Here is a 24,051-nt window from a genome sequence, read left to right as displayed (position 1 = left end):
TCCATCACTGGCCCAAACCGAGGACATACTGGGAAAAGGGGATGTGGGCTGCTCCTGGCAGGGCCATATTCTCAGAGCTCAACTGCAGGTGGCTAACGTACAAATAAGACAGGATGTGACCTGCTCTAGCTAGGGGGAAGCTCCTTGCAGTAGGGAGGGTCTTGTTAAGATATGCTTGGGGTCATTGAGGTGAGGGGAGCAAAGGAGGGATTCACTGGCCCGCTTGTTCACTCAAGAGCACCTGGGGCATTCTGCTTAGGGAGAAATGCACAAAAGACAGAAGCTGAGCCACGTCCTCAGTCAGGAACCGGGAGCAAGAAGAGGATCAGAGCAGGATGGGAAGGAGTGTTCTGAGGAGGGGACAGAGTGACAGAAGTGGGTCTGTAAGTCACAGGAAGAGCCTGTAAGATGTCAGGCTCTTGAAAGGAGGCAGGGGCCTGGTTGCACTGAGGACTGGGGCAGGAAGCTAAGGCTGGAAGGTGAGCATTTAGCTGCAGAAGGACAAAGATTGTGATTGGTACTATATATACACCTCATGCCTTCAAAGTCACAGCCACAAGCTAATGGCGCCCACCAACTCATCTGACACAGTGCCCTGGGATTTTAGGACACAAAGTGTCCCTGGCAAGCTGTGCCCCTCAATCCCTGCTGATACTGCAGCCAGGAGCCAACATGGCCCCTTTTCTCACCATTCCCAGTGTCATTGTTTTTTCACAGAATAGACAATCAACAGAAAAGAGAGTTTTGCCTTTGGTGAAAGGTCAATTTTACAGAAGATTTGATAAACAGCTTAATTTTCTGGCTTCCCCACACTTTGAAAAAGTTCCTCTTCTGAAAGCCACAAGAAGAAACAAATCCTAATTTCACTCAGTTCAGCAGAAGGCTGTGCCTGTCAACAGGACCCTGCCACCTTGTGAATCATCCCACTGGAGGCCAGGGCCACACAGCAGCTGCTGCCTCTCACTGCCCTGCGGCCACCAGTGAGAGCCCATGGTGTCCACAGAGTTAATGCCAGGCTCAAGCAGCCTAGCCCTCAGCTGGGCAGGGAGCACTGAGAACTCAGACCTCCTTTTCAAGGCCAGGATGAATGGGGGATATGCAAATGACTGCCTCCCGAGGAGCGAGGAGCGGCAGGGGAGGGCCTGCTGCTGGCAGGCTGGTATCTCTCCACTCCAGGCCCCATCACATGAAACGGTTTGTATTCCTGCTGCTGGCTCCGGCGCTGGGCCAGGCTGGGGCTGTTCTCACTGGAAAACAAAAATCTCTTTCAGACCAAAGCAAAGCGAGGCCCTGGCTGGCCTGGGAAGGCTGCTGGACGTTGTTCACGCTGACCCACTAAGAGCACCCACCACGGGGATTCTCATTGAAGTCATCATCTTTCCAAAGGGACTCAGAGGCCTCTGTGGCCAGTGAGGAAGGCACTGCGTCAGGCCAAGGTGGGGGGACCCAGAAGTGGGACTGGTCATCCTGAGGCTCTGTTGGTATTGTCCTTTACAAAAATAGTAATGGCTGGGTCTGAGGTAGCAATGTTTTCTGTATGGGGGAACTTTGGTATTGTCATGGTGTTGATGATAAACATGGAGAAAGAAATGGGAAGAAAATCATGATGGTAAACCGGACCTTGCAGTGCATGGAGAAGACATTTAAGAATGGAGGCCACATGTATCCTCCTCCTGCTTCACACAGTGCTGTTGCCCAGTGCCCTCAATCTACGGGTAGCGTTTGCAGGAACCCAGAGACCAGCGCGCGCAATCACTAGCTTCTGGGACCCTCCAGGGCTTGCACTCCATCCTCACAGAGGCACCACGACAAAGTCACATTTCAATTTTGTTCAGACTCTCAGAGGCCAGATACGCTGCTTTTCTGACACCTTAGGGTCACCAGGAGCTGTCCATTAACCACAGCATAAATCTTCCCCTATGGGCATGGATGCTGCCCAGATTCCCATTCACAGGAGACAATGACAGAGCAAGACCTCAAACACACATATGATCATTTAGCCTGAGAGGAAATCCAGGACAAAACCACTTAGGAAATAATTATGAACCAATAGGAGGGTTGGTGGATGCTCTGCTGATCTCCTAAAATCCAAGGGAAACAGGCCTTGACAGCCTCTCAGCCCAAAGAAAATGCCCATCTCGGATGGCAGTCCACTGCTGCCTCCCTCCTCAGGTTTTCCTACTATTCACTGGGGCTGCACAGTATGCCCATGAAGCCAAGAGGCCAGGCATGCCTCTGTGAGAGTTCAAGGAGCTGCCCTGGGGAGGAGAAGCAGGAGGCAGAGGAGGAGGAGGAGAAAGGACACTACAGTCCAGATGGAAAAGGGGGTTTCACAGGTCACAGCCTGCCCTAATGTCTCACCTCTGGCAAGGAGATCAAGGACACGTACCCAAATCTCCCACCAGCCTGCTAGCCAGGGGAAGGCCCATCTTCCCTTTCTCTCCACCACCTCAGGCTTGAGGCGAGGCAGGCTGCAGGCAAGGTGGGGAGATGAGCATGGGTGAGTTGAAGTGTCCCCTAGAGAACCACGTCCAACCCATCTGCTGGAAGGTACTGTCACCATTAACACTGAAGTTCTCCAGCCACTAAGCAGAGTCTTGGAGTCTAGGTAGCTTCATGCAGCCCCAGCTCTTGGGGCCATAAGCACTGCCCTTTCCAAAGTCAAGGGGTCACTGCAGACCTGGATGGGTCCCAGCTAAGTCCACCTTTTCCATGCTGATAACTGCCTTCCCCTCATTGACCTCTAGGACCTTGCCATCTGGGCTCTGGTCACCCTCCCTGTCAAATCTCATTTGCTGACCCATATCCCATCTTGCTGCTCTCTCCATCCCAGTTCTGACTACCTTCCTCCCCATCTCTGACTGCCCTTGCTGTGTGGCCTTGCTGTCCAATCTCACTGTTCCTCCCAGTCGCCCTTATGCCTATTTGGCAGGGTCTGCAGTCAGTGCCTAGAATGGTCTATAGCCAAGGCTAGGGTAGGGGTTAGTGGTCAGGAGGAGCCTGACTGGAGATTCTTAGCCCCAACAACAGTCCCCATGCTAGAGGGGAAAACAGAGCTTTGTAGCAGGACAGAGCTCTGCTCGGTCCCTCGGGATGCACCTCCTGCGCTGATGGGCCAGGCTGCATCCCGTGTGCTGAGAGTGGGGCAGGGTTCCCAGTGCTGATTAGTGGGTTCTGTTCAACCTGGGCCTGCTTCCCATTCAACCTGGGCCTGCTGGTCCTCTCTCTCATTCCTCCAATAGCCATCAATCACTAGGTCTGTTCCTGGCCCCAAGAAGTGCCAACCCAGATTTTCTTATCCCTGGGTCTGAAAACCGAGATGCTGATTGCTCCCTCCATGGCACCATCCTGGCCTGGCTTCCTGCTCTAAAGTCCCAGGAGACAGCTGTCTCAAAATGCAGGCCTGAATGGAGAGATGGCAAATCAGAAGCTAGCCACCCCTTACTCTCCAGACACTCCTCAGCCAAATGCCTAGACCAGCTGTTGGGAGAGGAAAGGTGTCTCTGGGAAGAGCAGGTGAATAGGCACAGGTGGGACTTCTTGGGATTTGAAATCCTTCAGGCTCCGAGATTACAGGTTGGGACTCAGAATAGATAGCTCAGCTTAGGGTTCAAAATTTGTCCCAACGCACTTTCCATCTTTCCATTTCTGCCTGTCACAGACCCCAAGCCACACAAAGGAACTAAGTTCGGGAATGACCACACCCACCATGAGCTCCTATAGCAGCTGAGCCATGATAAGGGATCACCCCTGGGCATCCTGAAGGACAACACTAAGGGCTCAAAGTAGAGTCTCACCCACAGCACTCCCCTCCCCAAGCCAATCCTGGGGCCCAATGAGTGGTTAGTGGGGACTCTAGCTACGCCAAGGTAGAGAATGGGGCCACCATACCAGAACATCCAGGGAGCAGAGGACCTTGACTGGGGCCTCCTCTCTGCTCTGCTTGGCCAGAGATTCCAGCCTACTGGGAGACTGGAAACTTGGAGCTCTAATAAAACAACAGGATCTCGCCCTCAGAGAAGAACATCTTCCACAAAACCAGTCACTCACAGCTGTGAGTTTGGTCATTCATTTATTCATTCATTCAGCAAACAGTTTTGGAGCACTTCCTTCTGTTCCAGATTCTCAGCACTAAGGGTTCCCCAGTGAGGTCTGACCTGGTCCTGTTCACAAGGAGTTCACACCTGCTTTCCCCTGCTGCTTCTACCATATTAGCATCATCCTCAGCTGGGCAGGGAGCCTGGCACCTAGTAGAAGCACACTCAAGGTCTGTAGTTTGCTAATTGACTTGTGGAGAGAAAATAGTTTATAAAACACATCATTATTAAAATAAATTATTCTCAGGGAATTCTTCATATCATTCATGTATGTAATGAACACTGATGCACACCATGTGCCTGACCCTGGGTGGGGGGCACAGAGAGGAGAAACCCTTGTCCTGCCCTCAAGGAAATCATAGGGCTAGTAGAGGAGGCCAAAGACTGTCATTCAGTGGAACATGGGCCACCAGGGGATGTGTGTGGCTTACGGAGTGCAGGAATCGTGTTACATTGGCCATCCACATGCCTAGTTTTGGCCATAAGTCCTTTTTTTTTTTTCTTTCTGCTTTTTCTCCCCAAATCCCCCCCGTACATAGTTGCATATTTTAGTTGTGCGTCCTTGTAGTTGGGGCACTTGGGACGCTGCCTCAGCATGGCCTGATGAGCAGTGCCATTTCCGCGCCCAGGATCCAAACCGGCAAAACCCTGGGCCGCCGCAGTGGAATGTGCAAACTTAACCACCTGGCCATGGGGCTGGCCCCTGGCCATAAGTTCTTAATGCAGCCACCACACATAATAAAGTCCATGCCACCTGGCCTGGCATTCTAGGGCCTGCAGAGCCCAGCCCTGGCAACCTCGCTAGCTCAGCAGGGTTTGTCCCTAGATCTCGTTCAATCCTTTGCCAAGCTATCCTTACACAGGTCCCTCTGCCTGGATTGCCTTTTCTTTCCCTACTCCCTTTCTGCATGTCAGGATCCTGCACCTCCTTTAAGGAAGGCCTGACTTAAGCTGTTGTAACTTTAGCTAACATTTAATGAGCCCTTTCCTGTGTGCCAGCTCCTGCTTTTGGCACTAGACATGTGTCCTCTCTTTAAACCCTTTCCCGTCCAGGAACTGCTCCCTTGCCTATGCCCACTGACGAGCCTGCTGGAGGGCTCAGGCCCCAGCTGACGGTGCCTGGTAGTCCCTCCCTGGACTGGAAGTCTGAGCAAGTGGGCTGGCTCACAGCTCTTAGGAGTCGCTTCATGGAGCCTCCCAGTGTCTCAGTGCCTCGTTGATGACATGGGGAAACGAGCAACACAGTGTTGTGGGGAAGATGAAAGGGAAGCCTAGGGACTTGTAGAACATGGTGTTCAACACATGACAGGTACTCAGGGAAACAGGAGACAAGTCAGCATGTTTGCAATAACACTTCTCCCCATAAATACATGCCTCCTCTCCCCCCACAATACTTCATTCAATAAATATCTGAGTCCCTACTAAGTGCCAGGCACTGGCTAGATACACAGTGTTGCTTCTGTTACACAAAAGCCTGTAACTTTTGCCTTTTCTGCAAACAAGCCAGAGCCTTGTGCTCACTCATCCTGCTTGCTGTGTGTATAGGACAGCCCTGGGTCCCATCTGGGGCTGTAACTGAGCCAAATTTGGCCTTCTGAAGGTCAACCTAAGAGCCCTTATAATCACGAGGGACAGAAAGCCAGCGAGAGAGCAGAATGGCCGGGTTCTGCCGCCCCCTGGTGTTGGTGTGCTCTCACTAGGAGCACCCCTGTATTCTACCACAGGCCAGGGAGGGTGAGAAAGCTGGAGGTCAGAATTCTCACACAAGGTGGTGCACCATGTGCAAATCCAGGCTTTCTTTTTGAGACATGCCCCAAGCTGTTGTGCCTGCAGCTCCAGTGCCTGTCAGGGCCCCTGAGAAGGCCCCAGACCTCACACCAGTTCTCCCCCTAATGAGAGCCCAGAGTAGGGGAAGGATCTGATGGGGCTGAGCTGAGCCAGGCTGTGCAAGTCTGTGTCTGCCCTGGACACCTACAGCCAGATGGCTGCCATACCAATCTCTGCCACCAGGGCCAGGCCCCATTCCCCCAGGGTCATGGCTGGGGCCTCCTATTTTCCCCTTCCTGGAGCCCAGGCTTGACTGAGCCATCCTTGGGCTACATTTATTTTCACCCATAACATCACAACAGCCTCCCTCTGCTCTCCCAGCCTCCACTGTCCTCCCCCAGCTCAGCCTGGCCACTGCAGCTAAATCGAGGGCTCCTTTGCCCCCTAAATAAAACCCTTCCCACCAGAATCCACTCCTATTCAGTCTCCCTCTCTCTCCCGCAACCTAGGCTCCCCAGGCACAAGACCCCGAAGACCCACCCCTCACCACAGTTCTTCCAGCACACTTTTGCTGACCTGACTTTCTCTACCTGGAGTTTGACCTGCCTCTGACAAATGCCCCGTATGATGCAGAAGCCTATTAAGATGTCACCAGTGGTCAGGTTCAGGGTTGAGCAGACTGGACCCTGTACAAGGGCATGGGGCTGCATCAGCCTAGAGGAAGGGGTGCCCCCTTAGAAATTCATCTACTAAGAGGGCTGCCCCTTTCTACTTTGCACAATAGTGCCATATAGGCAGGCGAAGTGCCAATCCATTGCTCCCACAGTCCTCTGAGTGCTCGTGGCACCGAGACCATGTTTTCCTAGGCCAGGCACAGCATCTGACTCATGCTGGGTCTATTTTATTTGTTTCCTTGTTTACTACTCAATACACAGGTGGGATCCCGGCTGGCCGAGGAATCAATGCTGGCCTGCCCAGTGGGGAAGAGGACAGATGCAGCCTTTGCTCTCCTAGGGCTCAGGGCACACTGCTGCCTCCCCCCAGATAGTCAGTTCCTCCTCCAGGTGGCTCCTCCCTACCCTTCATGTCATTCTCTCCCTGTGGCCCATTGAGGGGGCCAGACTGGGTGGCAAAAAGCACATAACTCTACAAGGAGTGACATCGTCTCAGAGGTCCTCTCCTCTTTCTGGCTGAGCTAAAGGGATCTGGCAGCTACCACAGGACTCTGGAGACTACAAGGCAGAATCCATTCCCTGTCTTAGCCTAGGCATCCCCTCTGCCCCAGAGAAAGGCCAGGATCCAGGTAAAGTCCCAAGCAAGGTGGACACGTGATCTAGGAATGCCCCAACATGCGTCTGAGGTGTTCCATCCAACAAGTGTCACACACCTGCCTCAGTCTGCCACTCTTACACCAAGTGTGGCAACTTTGAAGAACTTCCAGTTTGCATTGAGAAGTTTGGCCTCTATGGAAGCAGCTGCTACCTGTACCAAGAGGCACCTGCTTGACCTCTCTGAGACCCCTGCACAGGCCCTCAGGGAGGCAGTTTCTCCATTTGCAGAGGCACCTGACCACTTTGGGAAATGCTCCACAATGAAGCAGAACAGAAAGCCAGTTTGAGTCAGTGCCTGCCAAACCCCACTTTCTGACAAGGACCCTGCACTGTGAGGGGATTTTTCTCAAAGTTTGCTGAGGACTCCTGCCATATGTAGCCCTGTAGCCCCTAGACACCTCCCTGCAGCCACAGAAGACCACAGCTCCAGAGAGCTGCCCTTGGATCTATGGCTGGGTGGCTAAGAGTAGGGCAAAGGGTCCTGGCACTGGGAAAGGCTCTGAGGCCATTACCCAGCAACAGATGGTGGCTGTTATTATCATCACCATCATCATGATTTTGATAACTCCTGCCCCTTACCCCTCACCCCAGCTCTAGCCCCAACCTTGCCTGCTGGATGGGCACATCAGGCCCAGAGTGGCCCTGCGCAGCCTGCCCTCGGATGCCAGCAGACAGAAGGAGCTTAGAGAGCTGAGGGGATTAGAGAGGCCTCACTCACTCCCTGGCTCTGGGGAGGTGTCCCTGTGGCCTGACTCAGGGCAATGGGGCGGGGGAGGGACACAACAGTGATCACCTGGCCCACCAAGGTTCCAGGTTCAGGCCGAATACCACCAAGCACTTAGCAATGATTGATCAGTTAAACCTCAGACAGAACCTCAGTCTGCCAGATATTATCCTGTGACTTTGGGCAAGTTAATTAACCTCTGAACCTCAGCAAAAAGGGGATAGCACCACGACCCTCCTAGGATTTGCTGTGAATATTAAATAACACATGCAAATTTTCAGACAAGGATTTCAAAAGGGTTGACTTCCTCTCCTTCTTTGGCTCATAAAGAACCTTATTACCTCCTCTGACGCTGCTGTTTGAATGGGAAATAATGATAAACATTGACATTCATACAGCATTTGCTCTGGGCTCAGTCTGGTTTAAAGCCAGTTTAAGGAAACATTATCAGGCTGAATCTGCACACGGGGGTGGGGGTGGGGGTGGGAGCGGGAGCGGGAGCGGGAGGAGACCCTTTAGTGGTATTATGCCCTGGAGGAACCCAAGGCTCACAGAGAGGAGTGGTTGCTGCAGGCAAGCAAAACTGGTGGATGAACCGGCCTGTGGTGAGATCCCAGGTGTGCGTGTGGGGAGAGGGAAGAGGACTTGGCAGGGATGCAGAAGGGGTCCTGATAGCCACCTGAGAGGATGCAGGGGGAGGGCTGACTCCTCTGAGGGGTAGGGAGGAGGCTGGCAAAGGTGTGGACACAAGCCCGGGGCAGAGCTGAGGAGCCAGGTGAACCCCTCTTTACAGAAATCTTGTTCTCTGGCTGCAGGTTAGGCAAGGAGGGGTCCTGAGGAGACCCCCTGACTAGGATCAGGAAGCCCCAGGTCAGTCCTATTTACACCGTAGGCCTGCTGCGAGACCTCAGCGGTCAATACCCTTGGTCTCTGGACCTTGGAGATGGACAAGGCTGCACTGGGTCTCTCCCTGGACTTGGCCTTGGGGGACCATGGGCTCAGGGCCTAGTCCGATCAGTGGATGGTCCTCGCCATAAGGGGTAGGGGCGCGAGAACTGGAGGGAGGTGATTGTGGGATCGCAGAGAACAGGTTGTTGTGGGGTCTCAGAGAGCAAGGCCCCTTATTTCGGCAGATCCAGTTGCTTCTCAAACCCAGCCGGGTGCCCGCCAGGATTTGGGGGGAGAGGGGTGACCTGGGAGGCCAGGGGGATCCTTGAAGGGACAGCTGGGCAGCCAGGGCTGGGGGCTCACCCCTACGCAGGGCCGAGACCCCACAGTGCGCCAGCGATAGGGGTCAGGGACAAGGACAGGCCGGGGACTTACCCGCGAACAGCCACAGGGAGCCCCCGGAGACGAGGAAGAAGGTCAGCATGTCGGTCAGCGGGGCCCGGCCTGGCCCAGCACAGCCTCCCCGGCCCGCAGCCCCGCAGCCCCAGCAGTCGCCGCGCTGCTGCCGCCGATGCCGCCGCCGCCGCCGCTGCCGCCGGGTATTTTTAGCCCCCGCCCCCCGGCTCCGCAGCGCCCCCCCCCTCCCCGCGCCGCTGCAGAGTCTTGGCAGAAGGGGGAGGGCGCGGCGCGCGCTCTGCACCGGAGCCCCCGGCCGGCCCGCAGCCCGCTCCGGCCTGGAGAGCCCGGCGCACTCAGTCGCGTGGGAACCGCGAAGGCCCCCGGAGGGGGAGGGGCCGGGCCGCAGCGCGCAGCAGCCCTCGCCACCCCTGCCCCTCAACGTCAAGACCAGGCGTTCGGGGGAAACCGGCAGGAGAGGGGCGCACGGGTGACCAGCGCGGGAGGGTGACGCCAGGCCCACCCCACCAATGCGCCACCCTTACCCCTCGCGACCCTGTCATTTATAGCTGGGCAGGCTCCGGTGGCAGAGGGGTCACGGTCACCTGTCCTAAGAGGCACACATGGGCCAGTTCCTGCTGACGCTGACGCCCCGTAAGACCCGTTTGCAGACACCAGGAGCCTCTGGGAGCCAAGTCTGCAAGTCAGTGAGGACAGAGGGCAGTGAGGGTCTATCTAGGCTCTGGCAAAGGGGCAGCTAGGCTGGATAGTGCCCACATTCTCTGGGTACCCCAGACTTCAGATGTCCCCTTCTGAGAAGATTGGATCTGAGGCCACCCAAGGTCACAGGAGGCTCCATGTGGTCACAGGCAACCACCTGGGGTCACATGAGGTCACAGGAAGTCACATGGAATCACAAGTGTCTCATGAGGACACAGGCAATCATGGTCTTCATACAAAACCATATGTGGCACATGAAGTCTCAAGAAGCCCCTCATAGCTGCAGTGAATGGCCACACAGCCACCCACAGCCACAAATGGCCACACTGCTGGCTGAGGGATTGGAAACCTTCTGTTTCATTGTTTGGGATTGAAAGGAGGAAGCCCAGTTGTACATTTTTCTGAAAAAATAAGTGTAGATATTCTGGTGGGACTGGATGGACCCCTACACTTGGATTTCAAGGTTACCTCCTCCCAACACTCTTGTTTGTTCTCCTCTGTGGATGCCCCACCAGGACTCCAGCACCGAGGACAGCGCTAAGGCACCCCCATCCCAGTCTATATGCAGCCCTCCAGGGCCAGGCATCAGTGGACCCAGGAAGAAGAGGGTAGGAAACCAGAGAGCAGAGGTCAGGCGGCAGAGGGTCGAAGAGCCAGGGGCCTCCTCAGACCCACCAGAAACCGCTGACCCTGTGTGCATGTGCTCTCACAGCTCAGCAGCTGAGGTGCAAGTTTGTGTAGGGGCCTGTGCCTGCAGTTCCACTACATGACATGTGTGTGCCCAGGCCTATCTGTGTACACCTGTAGGTGCAAGTGTGCCTCTGAGACACTTCCCATGTTTACAGTAGCACCCTCCACCTTTACACGTTGTAGGATCTGGACTCCCAGGAGAGCTGCTCCTGCTGGCACTCAAGCACAGCCTGGCAGGGACTTTGATGGAATTTCTCACGCTCCAGGCTTGGCAAGGTTCCTCCAAGAGGGTGTCACATGGCTGTCAGAAACCCTCCTCTCCTCCCACTGGCAGCAGATTAACTGCAGACCTGCTCAGAAGGAGACCAGGGAGAACCAGAAAGTTGGGTAGAAAGAAAGTATCTTCCTAGACCAGACTGGCCTACAGAGGTGGGCAGACAATTTCTCTATAGGCCAGGGGCCAACAGATCATTTCTTAGCAGTTCAGGGGGCCCAGGAGCCAGGCAGCAAGCCCCTGGCCCGGCCCTTCTCTGCCACACTCAGGTGCACACAAAAGTGCTCCAGGCCCTTGCGTGGCTCCTGGCAGCCTCCTCTCCAGAGTGATGTCATGGGACACATTTAGCCTGGCCTCCTGCAGGATGTCGCATTCAGTTACTCTTCCTACAGATGTCTCTGCTACTTGTGAATATTTTAATTCAAAAGCTTGTGCTGGAGCTGTGACTGGTTACAGCTTAATTGAGTATTTTTCTGTTTTCCTCTGAGCATGGCTTGGTCCCCCTAAAGGATAAGGATAGGAAGGCCCTGGGCTAGCTGTGGGACCATGGCCAGGTATCTTTCCTCTCTAGGCCTATTCCCACCACTGGGTAAGGGGACTTGTTCTTTCATGTCCTAGTTCCTGAGGTCTCCTTTCCCCTCTGGGGGTCTCCATCTGTGGACCATCTGTGGGCCTGGGCAGTTGTGACTCTGAGACCTCCAGACTGCATGGATGTGGCAGCCATGGAACCCAGCAGGAGGGACCCAGGGCTCAGAGATACCCAGGCCAGGCTGGAGGGCCCTTAGACTTCTCTCCTAGTCAGCAAAGTCAGCCACAGGAGGAACCAGTTCTTTTCATACTTATCTCCTCCCAGATCAGCACGTCTGAGAGGCAGGCAAGCAGGATCCTGATCACGTTTTCAACAGTGGCACATGGTCTGGCCCAAAGAATGCAGTGAATTATCCCATTAGAAAGAGTGGAAGACTGAAACCTAGAGAAGAGAGCATCTGCCTCAGGTCACACAGCAGTTCTGGCCTCCAGATTCACATTCATTCATTCATTCATTCACTCATTTAGCTAATGCTCACTAATATGTTCTTGGCCCCCTGCTGGGCACTAGACAGGAGGGAAAAAAGACAAATAGGAAGCAGCAGTAACAGCAGTCCAGGCTGGTGAATGCAATGGCACACATTTGATCCTAGCTTTGCCCAGGGGAGACCTTCTGGAGGAGGAAATATTCAAGTTGCATCCTAAATCTTACCAGGCATCAAAGTGAGGTAAAGATCACCACTCCCAGTCCTGGCTCTGATTCTGTCGTGCTGTGCAGCTCTGGGAAAGCTTCTGCCTCTCTGTGTACTCGTTGATACAAGGAAGGGCTGATCTAGAGGCTTCTGGGCATCAGGACTAGCTAGCCATGACTCTACTGCCTTTTCATCATCACAAGTGGCCACTCTCTGGTCTGTGAGGCCCAGTGTCCACTCTGTGTCCAGCCCACTAGTGGCCTTAAGAACCAGTCAAGGATGGGCTTAGCCACTCTGGCTCAGGTTTTCCTGCATGCAGGACATTAGGGCCATGCTTCTCTGACATTGTGAACCCTCTGTTATTTGAGCTCTCTGATATTTTGAACACTCTCCTATATTTTGATAGTTTCCCACATTGTAGTAGGTCCTTCCCAAAGTAGAATCCAGAAAACTCTCTTTTCCAGCCTCCCTTACAAGAATAGGTAGATAAATGATTTAGACCATGCCAATGAGATACAACCTCATGAGCTTTTCATTCCAAAGCCAGCAATGAGTGGGAGAAAGTCCTGTACGTGGCCTCCGTCTTGCTGGCACAAGGTTGGTAGCAGAAACAATGGATAATGGATGGCTTTGGGAGCTGTTCATGGAAGCTAAGATTTGAGCCTGTTTCTTGAACCCTTCCAACAATGTTGTGAGTTACCTAATGTTCTTTAATATGCTCCTTTTCTGCTTGAAATAGTCAGCATGGATTTTAGTGTTTGCAACCAGGAACTCAGACTGAGCTAATCACTGTCCCACTGCTAAAGGTCTTTCCAGCCCCCTAGAGGATGTGGATATGGGGCTGGGGACACAGCATGGGGCACCCCCACCCCCATCACTGCATACACTAGGAGATGGAAGCTCTGGCTGGTGGGGCTGGGTGAGCCGAGCCAGATTTTATTTCTCTTTATTCTGACAACCACAAATCTGAAGAGCTAAGCCAAAAACTTGAAACCCTATCTGGAGCAAAGGCTTTGAACATATGATGAAAAGGTTAGAGAGCTGCAAACAATGTTCAACCCATGTCTTTTATTAAATAGTAGAGCTCCCCCCACCAGATTAATAAAATTGTTCAATGTAGAAATGTTGAAAAATACAGAAAAGTATAAACTGAAATCACTTCTAATCTCATTCCCCAAGGATAATGATCAGTGATAGTTGGTATATTTCCTAATAATAGTAATAATAATATCAAACAGTTATATAGTGCTTAGTATGTGCCAGGCATTATTTCTAAGCATTTTACATATGTGTCATGGACTGAATTGTGTCTCCCTCAAATTCATATGTGGAAGCCGTCACCCCAAGTATGACTGTATTTAGAGACAGGGCCTTTCCCAGAGTGATAGAAAGACAAAGAGGAAGCTCTTGGAAGTTGTCCTGAGTCCATGGGCCTGGGAGTTAGGGCCGATCAAGCCACCAGCATTAGTACCCAAGGAGACACCTGTGTGTATGTCTCCCAGTCACACAAGGTCATGATTTGATGGGAAATAAACCACATTTTTAAGACTTTGAAAATGAAGCAAACAAAAAAAATTGACGAAAATACAGATGTATGTTTATACCATCTGTGGGTAGATATAAACATGTGTATATTAAGCACAACAAAGAAGGCAGAAACCACAAAGGAAAAGACTGGTAGATTTGAAGATCTGACTACATGCAAATTTAAATTGTCTTCATGTTAAAAACCACCATTAAAAAATTTTTTTAAAGATAAATAGATAAATTGCAAAAAATATTTATACCACAGGCAGCAGAAAAAGGGTTTGACACGTGACCCAAATCAAAAAGAAAAAGACAAACCAGCAAAGAACGTGAACAGGCATTTAAAGAAAGAAGGAATGCGGCCCTTCTCTGCCTCACTGCCCACCTAGGTGAAGCTACTGCCTGAATATCACCGCCCGTTTTTCTGTCTCCTTCCTCCAAAGACTGTGGTGGGGTCCCCTCCCCCAGCCATGTCACGGGAGTGCTCATCCCTGTGCAATGAGGGAGGACCAGCTTTCCATAAGCCCCACCTCACTCATCTGGAAGCCCCTCCCACCACACTATGCCCATCTACTTAGAAGCCAGACCCTTTTTCCTGGTGGCCAGCTAGGCAGCTCCACCCACGGGCCAGGCCAGATGATCTCAAACAATAAAAGCAGGTTAGAGATCAGGAGAAAGTGTGGGCATCCAAAGCTCTGACATCCTGCAAACCCTTTTTGAAGGGCTGCTTGGCAAGGTGTGTCACAAACCTTAAAAAATTCTTAACCTTTAACTGCCACTGGTGGGTTTGCTTAGGAAATAACACAAAGGGGAAAAAATCGGGCCCTATTTGTTCACAAGGATTGTCATTGCAATATTATTTAAGGCAATGCCAAGTTGGAAACTACCCAAATGCCCAATCACAAAGCTGAATGCATTTTTGTACATCTATAGAATGGTGTATGCTCTGCTGGCCATAAAAGTGATGATGCAGAAGACTGCACAATGACACAGAAAGATGTTCATAGCATGTGACCAATTGAAAAATGCCGGTTATAAAACAGTATATTCAGTATGATTCCAGTTCTGTTTAAAAGCATTTATATGTTCAAAGAAAAAATGGAAGAAAGGTTAATAGTGGTTATCACTGAGTGGTGGGATTATAAGCTTTCTTTCTTCTTTGAATTTATTTGTATTCCCCAAATTTTCTACAATGAATAGACATTTTTGTAACAAGGCAAAATTTATCATAAGAAGAAGCCATTTCCAGTGCCTTTTCTTGGTTTAGACAGTTCTGGTTTACCGGACCAGGTTCTTTTTGCCTGCCCCACGATTATGCCAATCACTGAGACGACAAGTTTGCAAAAGAAAGGATTTAATCACTAGGAAGCCAAGCAAAGAGGTGGGAGAATCAATCTCAGATCTGCCTACCAAAAAATGAGGACTCAGGGATATTTATGGGGTAGAGGGCAAGGTAGTCTGAAGTGTGGGAATAGATGATTGGAGACAAGGAGAAGTGACGTAATTGATAATCTGCATAAGTGTAGTCAAGCTTCATGCCTTCTCACAGGACACATGTTCACAAAGTGGCAGCATTGCCATGAGGTGAGAGAGGAGTTTTTAGCTCCTTGACGTCAAAAGGGTCACTTGTTGAGCCAGCTTTGATGGCCTAGTGGTTAAAGTTTGGCGTTCACTGCCTTGGCAGCCTGGTTCGCTTCCCATTCACAGAACCACACCACCTGTCTGTCAGCTGCTGTGCTGTGGTGGTGGCTCACACAGAAGAACTAGAAGGACTTACAACTAGGATGTACAACCATGTGCTGGGGCTTTGGGGAGGAAAAAAAAGAGAGAGAGAGAGAGAAAGATTGGCAACAGAAGTTGGCTCAGGGCAAACCTTCCCCTGCAAAAAAAAAAAAAAAGGTCACTTGTCGAGCATTTACGCAGGCCCACTTCATGGGTTGGTGATCTCAGCTGGCCTGAACTGGACAAAAGGGTCTCAGATCCCGAAAAACCATTCTTAATTACTCTCTTGATAAGATGGAGTCAGTGGAACTGGGCTTGGAGGACCTGCGGTTACAAAAGAGTTAGGGCACTGGAAAGGCAGAAGCAGATCATGGGAAGATTATTAGAGATATCAGAATGATGTCCCCTCCCATATGGCATGAACTGCAGGATATGAGTAGAGGGTCACTGCTACCAGACTCCTCACCTCCTGACCCTGGGATCTCTTGGCCTCTGACCCAGGATTCCCCTTTTCTGGCGGCCGTTAGAAGTCCACATTGAGCTGGGGCTGGGGAGAGAGGTCAGGGCTGGAGGTGGTCATGAGGACCTTCAGAGTGAGTCGTGTCAGCCCAGAAAGATTTTATAGAGCGAGGAGAGCAGGGCAGAGACAGACTCTTTTAAAGGTGATGGAAGGAGGAGCTCTCTAGAAGGGGCTAGGTGCCAAGGAAGTCAAAAGAGAAGAGAATTTCCAAAAGAGGATGGTGTGTTCTCTGGAGGCGGGCAGGTTGCTTCCCGTTCTTAGACCTCATTACGGGGAACCAAGAAATCAATGCCTAAGATGCTACCCACTTGTGCTCAGGCTCATGGAAAACAAAAACAGTGCTTCGGGAGGGCACCCTCAGGGCCAGGAGAGAAACAAGAACACAACACAAAGCACTTCAAAGTTGGGGAAAAACCGCTGGCTAGAAATCTGCTAGAGGGTGCCAGAAAGGTGCGGAGGAGGGCTGCCAAGAGAAACAAGCCCAAGGACCAGTGGCTAATCACCCAGAAAGGCCAGCTGGGTAGGCACCCAGGAGCTAGGTGGGGCCCCAGGCATCTGAGCCGGTTGTCCTGGCCTCCATAATCCTACAGATGCCCAGGGAGGGGCAGAGACTTGCTGAAAGTCACACAGAAGATTAAGACAAAGACCAAACCAGAACTTAGGCGTTCTGACTCTAGCCTAATGTACCACCCATTACCCTCTAGGGAGAAATTTTTTTTTTAATTTGAAAACATAAATAATCCCTACATTATATAAATTTTTTGAAACTATATAAAAACATTATTTGTCGTCTAATTCAATTTATGAGGTAAATATAGACAGAATTCCAAAACTTGATATGACATCAAATTGTTAAACAACTAAAAATAGATAGGCCACCATGAGGCCATTTGCGACAACATCGATGGACCTTGAGGGTATTATGCTAAGCAAAATAAGCCAGACAGAGAAAGATAAATACTGTAGGATTTCACTCATGTGGAAGGTGAACAAACACATGGACAAAGAGAACAGGTTAGTGGTTACCAGAGGGGAAGTGGGCAGAGGGAGTGTGAAAGGGGTAAAGGGGCACAAATGTACGGTAACGGAAACTAGACTATTGGTGGTGAACACGATGCAGTCTATACAGAAACTGATATATAATAATGTACACCTAACATTTACACAGTGTTATAAGCCAATATGACCTCAATAAAATAATTTTTAAAAATAGGCTAATATCAGACATAAATATAGGGACACAAGTACTAAAAGAAATTTTAACAGAAGGATTAAATATATAAACTGAATTTCCACTAAAATAAAATAGAATTATCTCCAGGGTGCCAGGCTGATATGAAACGAGCAGTCAAGGGCAGTACTCAAAGATTTGTTGAGCATCATCTAGGTGCAACTGCATGATGAACTCATATTCTACCCCTAGCAACTCTAAGATAAAGGATGCTAGGATCATCTCCGCAACAGCTTCTTTAGAAATGTTGCTCTCACTACACCCTTCGTTCCATCCACAACTTTGCAAGAGAGGCTGTCATATTTACACAACGTGACTCTGTCCAGATGACCAATAACTGGTCCAATAGCTGGACTCACTGTGGTTCTTCCCTTGGAATTTGGAGTTAGATTTTTAGTTCTTTTCTGCAGAGAGTGCATATCTGCAGAGAACATGAAAAATGAAGTAAATATGCTCAGAGAAGCAGAGAGGAAAAACAGAGAAATTCATTGCTGAGTTCTCTATAGGGCCAGTGAGGGGTGGAGAAAGTTAGTACAAAAAAATCAGACTAGCAGAGGGCTCAGGCCCAACTATGTTGCATCTCAAAACAAATCCCAGGTAAAGATTTTCAGCCAGTCCACAAGGGAGTCTGAACTTTTGACAACCCTCATTTCTGACTGCACCCACATTCCTGATTCTAGTGTGCCCCGGAGGCCCAGCCACATTCCTGCATTTGGAGCATGTGAGATGCTTCCTCGTGACCCTCTAATCAATCTTCACCTGGCTTGAGTAGGTAATTGTGCTTGTGGTCACTTGTACTGATATACTTGATTTTGCAGGTGAGGATATCGAGGCTTAGAGAACTGAAGCAACGTGGCTGAGATCCCGCAGCTGGCCTGAGATGTGGCCCCAAAGCCATCCAACTCTCAAGCCTGCATTTGTTCTCTTATACCTACTAACAGGAAAATTGGCAAAAATCATATACGTAAAGAGGAATCCACGACAATTCAACATCTTCCCTCCATAAAATCTCTTAAAATGTGGAATAGAAGTTTTTTAATGTAAAAAGGAAAAGCAAGAGTTAATTTCTTGGGAAAAGAAAAATTTAATTCAGGAGCCAATCTATTTTAGTGGGAAAAGATGGCAAGTGTAACCCCAGTAACCAGAGTCTTTGCTCTCATCCCTGAAGCTATTACGGCCCCACTGTGGTTCATGTCAGGGTGAATCTCAGAGGGAAGGAAAGAGACTATCCTCTGCATTTGGAGAAACACCAGGGCCAACCACGAGCTCTCAGTGATGACACAGCAGCAGAAAATCCACCCAAAAAAACCAATGCATCCTGCATGCATGTGCCGTACAACTCCAACCCCACTCAAAATAATTTCAAAAAAAATTTTTACTCTGTAAAATGAAAGGTCCCAACCAAGGAAAAGGTAATGGAATATAAAACACCCAGGATGGACATGCTGGGGAAGGTGTGCGATGAAGAGAGGATAGCTTCACGAGGTGAATTCCCAGAGACTGTGGGGTAAGGAGTGAGGGAGGTGACTGGACCACCAACACCGGTGGAGAGCCAAACTGAAACCCATCAGGGCCTCCCTCTCCGTCCAGGAGAGACCTGCCACCCCTCACCTCCTCCACCCAGTACGTATGCTGGTGTCATGCTCAGCCACTTGGCACTCAGGAGACACTCAATAAAAGTTTGATATTGCAGAATTTTAGAATGAAAGAGAAATCATTAAGCAGAGTAAATACCAGTGGGGCCTATTCTGGTGGAGAATTAGAAATTACTTAACCCAGGCGGTACTTTTTGGGCCAGAGTCAGCATGGGCCTCTTGGGATTAGGGAAGATGGACCTTTAAACTGTAGTCTTAGAAAGGATCCAGGAAGGATTTCCTCAGGTGGTGAGGGGCAGACAGATCCTCCTTCCAGGCACCTCTGCTCCCTCTGGCTTCCTTCCACAGACCCTGCCCCACAACAGACACACATTCAGCTCCTCTTCTGCCTTGGGCCCTTCATTTCCTATCCCGTGTTCCTCAAAGGTGGGTCCTCCCTGCCAGAGCGTGAAGTTTGCGGCCTCCAACCAGCTTCAAGCGCCCAAGGCCTGATTCTGCTGAACCTCGGACCATATTAATTGCAGCTGCCTCCAAGAGCTCTCTGCTCCATCTGGCTTTTGCTCCTCCCAGGAGACCTGTTTCTCCGGTTACCTGGCTGGGAGGATTGCATCCCTCCTGTCTCACTCTGGACATCTCTGCATCCAGATCAGACTCATCTTTCCAAGGCAAGCAGCACAAATGACCCTATTGGGAGACGATCACTCATATTCCTCTGAGGACAGGAGCACGTGCTGCTCTGTACCCCTGCTCTGGGGTACTCACGACTAGTTTTGCCTCCTGTGTGGTTGAAGGGAGAAAGAGAGAAGACGCAAAGTGAGCACCTAGAGGGTAGAAACTCCAAGAGAAGCAGCTAAAGACCTTTGTACTAAACAGGAGTGTTGTAGGTGGCTGAATATTTACTAAATATGAAAATAAACATAAGAAATTATACAGGAAAAAATTTCATTCACAAAAGGAACAAAAAATAGAAAATAACTGGAATAAACAAGATTTGTGCAGGACTGAGATGAACGCTGTAAAACTTTATAGAAGGACATAAAAAAAGATTTCAATGGACAAAGAGATGAGCTATATTCCTGGATTAAAATACTAAATATTACAAAGATGTCAATTCTCCCCCAAGTTATGTTTATATTTAACGCAACCTCATTTTTAAACTTAACAAAATGAATTTGAATTCAATCTGAAGAAGGTACATGTACAATACTGCCCAAGAGACATTTTTGAAAGGAGAATAATATTAAAAATTAAAATGCCACAATAAATAATACAATGAATAACGCAAAAATTGTTTGTGGTACCAGTATAGAAATAGATAGATCAATGATTAGAAAGGTCAAATACTAAATAAAAATACGACACGAAATTTTAAAATTTTGCAACCCAAAAATATTTATTATGTGAGGAGCTCTTACAAATGAATTAGAAAAAACACACATCGAAAGAATAAAGGGCAAGAAGATGACTAAGCAATACAGAAAAGAAAAAAGATCAAATCACCAGTAAATATATAAAAGTTAGCCAATTCTACGAGTAATTAAAGAAAAATTCAACAAAAATAAGACACATATTTTCTATCAATTATCAAAGTTTAAAACATGGTAATAGATTTCATTGGAAAGGGTTTAGGATGTGAGTTTGGATCAGCTTTTTATGGGTCGGAAGGCAATTTGGCAAAATGTATGGAAATTTTAAGTATGTACATTCAATCCCACAATTCTACTTTTAGGAATTTATCTTCAGGAAATAACATGCACAAATAGCTATATATGAATGTTCAAAGATGTTCAGTATGATGTTACCTATCATATAAAAAATTCGAAGTAACTTCCATATCTAACATAAGTGGGTTTGATGAATAAGTTCTTGTATATACATAGGGTAAAATACTATGCAGCCATGAAAAATAATGGCATAAGAGAATAAATAACAGTGCCAGAAAATGGCTACATTTCATTAATTGAAAACAGGTTATGAAATCCATTCTTCCAAGAAATACTTATGAAGCCAGGTACCTGAGGGTTACTGTAGATATTCAATAAGAACATGATTGCCTTTCAACCTTGTTCCCAACACAGACATAGATCAATCTTGTCAATTTGCTGTTTTCTTGTTTCACTTGAGGGGTGACCGGTGTCTCAAGGATTTGTGAGTTTATTTTGCAGGAGAAAGAGAGTGCCTTCAGGTTGCCATCACTGGATGGCTGGCCCCCAGCTGTCATTGCAGATTGCCCAGAGGCTTATCAGGAGCAGCCCCTTTGTTTCTCCAAAACTTCTCCTGCCAAGCCCCTCAGCTCTATAAAATCCCCTTGCTCTTGTTAAGAAGGATTTGAGTGAACCCAAGCTCACACATTCTTGTTTTGGCCAGTTTGAGTAAACCTTCTTCCATCTCCAAGCACCAATGTCTCAGTATTTGGCTTACTGTGCATCGGGCACATGAATTTGAGGCTAAGAGGTTCGGTACCATTTAATGTGACTACCACATGCTAGTAGACAGCAGTGAACAAAGTAGATAAAACTCCTGCTCTCATGGAAGTTTATACTCCATTATAATATTTATAAACTGGATCACAAGCCACGGTTCCAATTTAAGAAAAGAAGATGTGTTGGAAGGGAGTCAAGAAAGACACAGACTGATGTGTTAAAGTAAATGATTGCCTCTGAGTTTGGGATTGAGGGTGGTTTTGGTATTCTTTTTGGTGTCTTTCTGAGTTTTCCAAACTTTTTGAAATGAACGTACATCATATGTGTAACCGGAAAGAAAAACAAAAAATGTCATCTTTTTTCAAAGAATGCAAGTGGAGACATGTAACAGGTGGTTTTTCAAAATCACGCGATTAGTTTTTTGTAAACGCATTGTCCACTGCTATAGAGCAGACAGGCTGGATGGGGGTGGCTGGCTGCTCTGGGAATGGAGGCGAGGGGGCGCTGGGGAAGGGCCCATCAGCAGAAGTGGGTGTGGGATCTAGATAACACAGGATGAGCAGTGGGAGGAAAGAAAAGTCCAGGCAAAGGAACATCTTATAGGTCGTTCTCTAATATCCTCCCCCACAAAATTGTGTTGATCCTGATTACAGGGTCTTCCCCATGAGTCAGTATCCTCTCATCCTCAGGCATCACTGAGGCCCAGGCCTCCCCTGAGCAGCCAGGACACACAGGTTGCTCACTGGCTTGACTCAATCCTTCCTAACCTGGCTTTTTTTCTTAACCTCTGCTGCTTCTTTGGAAATTGGGTTTCAGAATTGATCACTCATTATTTGTTCACTTTTTGTTCACTTTTATTCATCAAATGTTGTCACTTTTGGCTCCGTCTAGTGTCCAGGTGGTGGGTGGCCAAGATCCTTTCCCATATCCTGAGCTGCTACAGACTACCCATCTGCCACCTGTACAAAAATCTATCCAGCCAAGTCCAAGCCCAGTGTCTCTTCCAGAGAGACCTGAGGCCCCAGAGTCAGCCATGGATAAGTCTTGCCCCCAGGAATTAGAGTGATAGTCTGTGCATGCTGACTGTCCCTCATGTGGTTGCTTTTACCAGTGTGGATGGAACACTGGGCTGGAGTTTGGTGTTTTCTCTTTGTGGCGTGAGCTAAGAAAACCACAGCTCAGAAGGAGGTTAATACTTCAAAACATTATCATGACACGTGCAATGGTTTGGCACAAGCTTATAGGGCTTCTCCTTGCCCACGTACACTCATCATGCTAAGGCAGCCTCCAGGGATGACCTGGACCTTCAGGATCCTGTTCCTGCCCTCTCCTTCCAGTCAATCTCTTCCGGGACTCTGGTTCTCCCCTTCCATCGCCCTTACCCTCACACATATCACACAACACACAGCAACATGGCTTTCCAGCGTTCATGCTGTTCTTCCCACTATGCTGGCCATTGGATCTCTACTGTCCTTCATTTTTCACCTCCATTACTGTCCAGCCCCAAGCCCACTGCTGCCCATCCCTGCAACTCTCCAACAATCACTTTTGTCAGTGCCCAGGACTTTCTCTCTGTGCCAATGCCACAGTGAACAGGGCTCAGTCCTCTACTCCACTCTGTGCGCATTCCAGGGCCAGCCCGGGCTGGTGAGAAGAGACAGATGGGGGTAGTCACAGAGTGGTAGGCTGCAAGCTCTGATAGAGGAACACCAAGGAGTCTGAGGGATAAAGAGGAGGTCTTAGCCCAGAGCTGATCCAAATCCAAGTTCATCCCAGAACAGAGAAGAAAATAACTATCCTGTGGCCTGACTGCTCCTCTTGGACCACAACTGTGGACCACATGGGCACTGGTTCCAGTCACGATGGACTAAGCTTTACTTGACTCCATGTCCCTTCCAGATGCCACAATGTTTTTCTTCCCTATTCATAGCAAAATTCCCTGAAAGAATAGTCTATACTCACTATTCCCATTTCCTCACCTCAGAGTCTGTCCACTGAGCCATCACTTCTCAAGGACACTAATGACCACCATGTTGCTGAATCCAGGATCCATGTCTTTGCTCTCATCTTTTTTTTCTCAGCAGCTTTCAACTCAGCTGAAGGGAAACATTTTCCTCTCTTACTTCCATGACAACACACTCTCCAGGCTTTCCTTCTACCTCACTGGCTGCTCCCTTGTGTTCTCATTTGTTAGCTTCTCTTCAGGAGCAGTTGAAATGTTGGAGTGCCCCAGGGATGAATCTTGAGATCGCCATTTATACTCACGTCTCAGGTGCCTTCTTGTAGGTCATGTTGTAAGTACTACATATCCACCAACAACAGCTAAATGTTTATTTCCCAGTCTGACCTCTCTCCTGAGCTTCAGACTCCCACATCAAGCTTTTCTCTTGGTAGCTGCCATTGTACTCTCCACGAACCATGGCCACATGGACATGAGGGCTGCTTTCCCGGCATCCATTCCATTCCTCCCCTTTTGGTAAGCAGATGCTCCTACCCACAGCTCCAGGGGTAGTCTCTGATTGGTGAAGACAATTAGTGTAACCCCATGCCCATTTGCCACAACGATTGGTGATCTGAACTGGTCCAATCAAACTGAATAAAAGTCCAGGACTTTTGTTTAGTGGTTGGGCAGTAGGAGCTTCTTCTTCTGGTGGGTGCTGGCACTGAAACCAGTGCAGGCATTTTGCCCCACTGAAGGAAGCCAGATTGAGGAAAAAGCCAGGCCAAGGCCCCATGGAGAAGCTCTGATCAAACCATGCCCAAATTCTGGACTTTTCAGTTATCAGAGTCAATACATTCCCCTTGATGTTTAGGCCAGTTTTACTCATATTTTCTGTTACTTGCCAGTTGGAGCATCATAGTCCATATAACAGCAATACAGACTCTCATATCACCACCACCCCATCAACTTGCTTTTCTGTTATTC

General features: G+C 49.2%; 1 protein-coding gene across 1 annotated transcript in view; it reads right to left on the bottom strand.

Annotated features, from left to right (window-relative positions):
- The window catches only part of ACSL6 (acyl-CoA synthetase long chain family member 6), a 59,853-nt gene extending 50,443 nt beyond the window's left edge, over positions 1-9,410 (bottom strand). The window contains exon 1 of the mRNA XM_046665536.1: positions 9,243-9,410. Coding sequence (XP_046521492.1) covers positions 9,243-9,291 — 49 coding nt within the window. The 5' untranslated portion in view covers positions 9,292-9,410. The remainder of the gene's footprint in view (positions 1-9,242) is intronic.
- Between the last annotated feature and the right edge of the window lie 14,641 nt (positions 9,411-24,051).

This window comes from Equus quagga, chromosome 7 (genome assembly GCF_021613505.1).
Source record: "Equus quagga isolate Etosha38 chromosome 7, UCLA_HA_Equagga_1.0, whole genome shotgun sequence".
NCBI classification, from domain to species: Eukaryota; Metazoa; Chordata; class Mammalia; order Perissodactyla; family Equidae; genus Equus; species Equus quagga.
The sequence above is the reverse complement of the archived record's forward strand: the minus strand, read 5'-3'. Positions and strand labels throughout refer to the sequence as shown.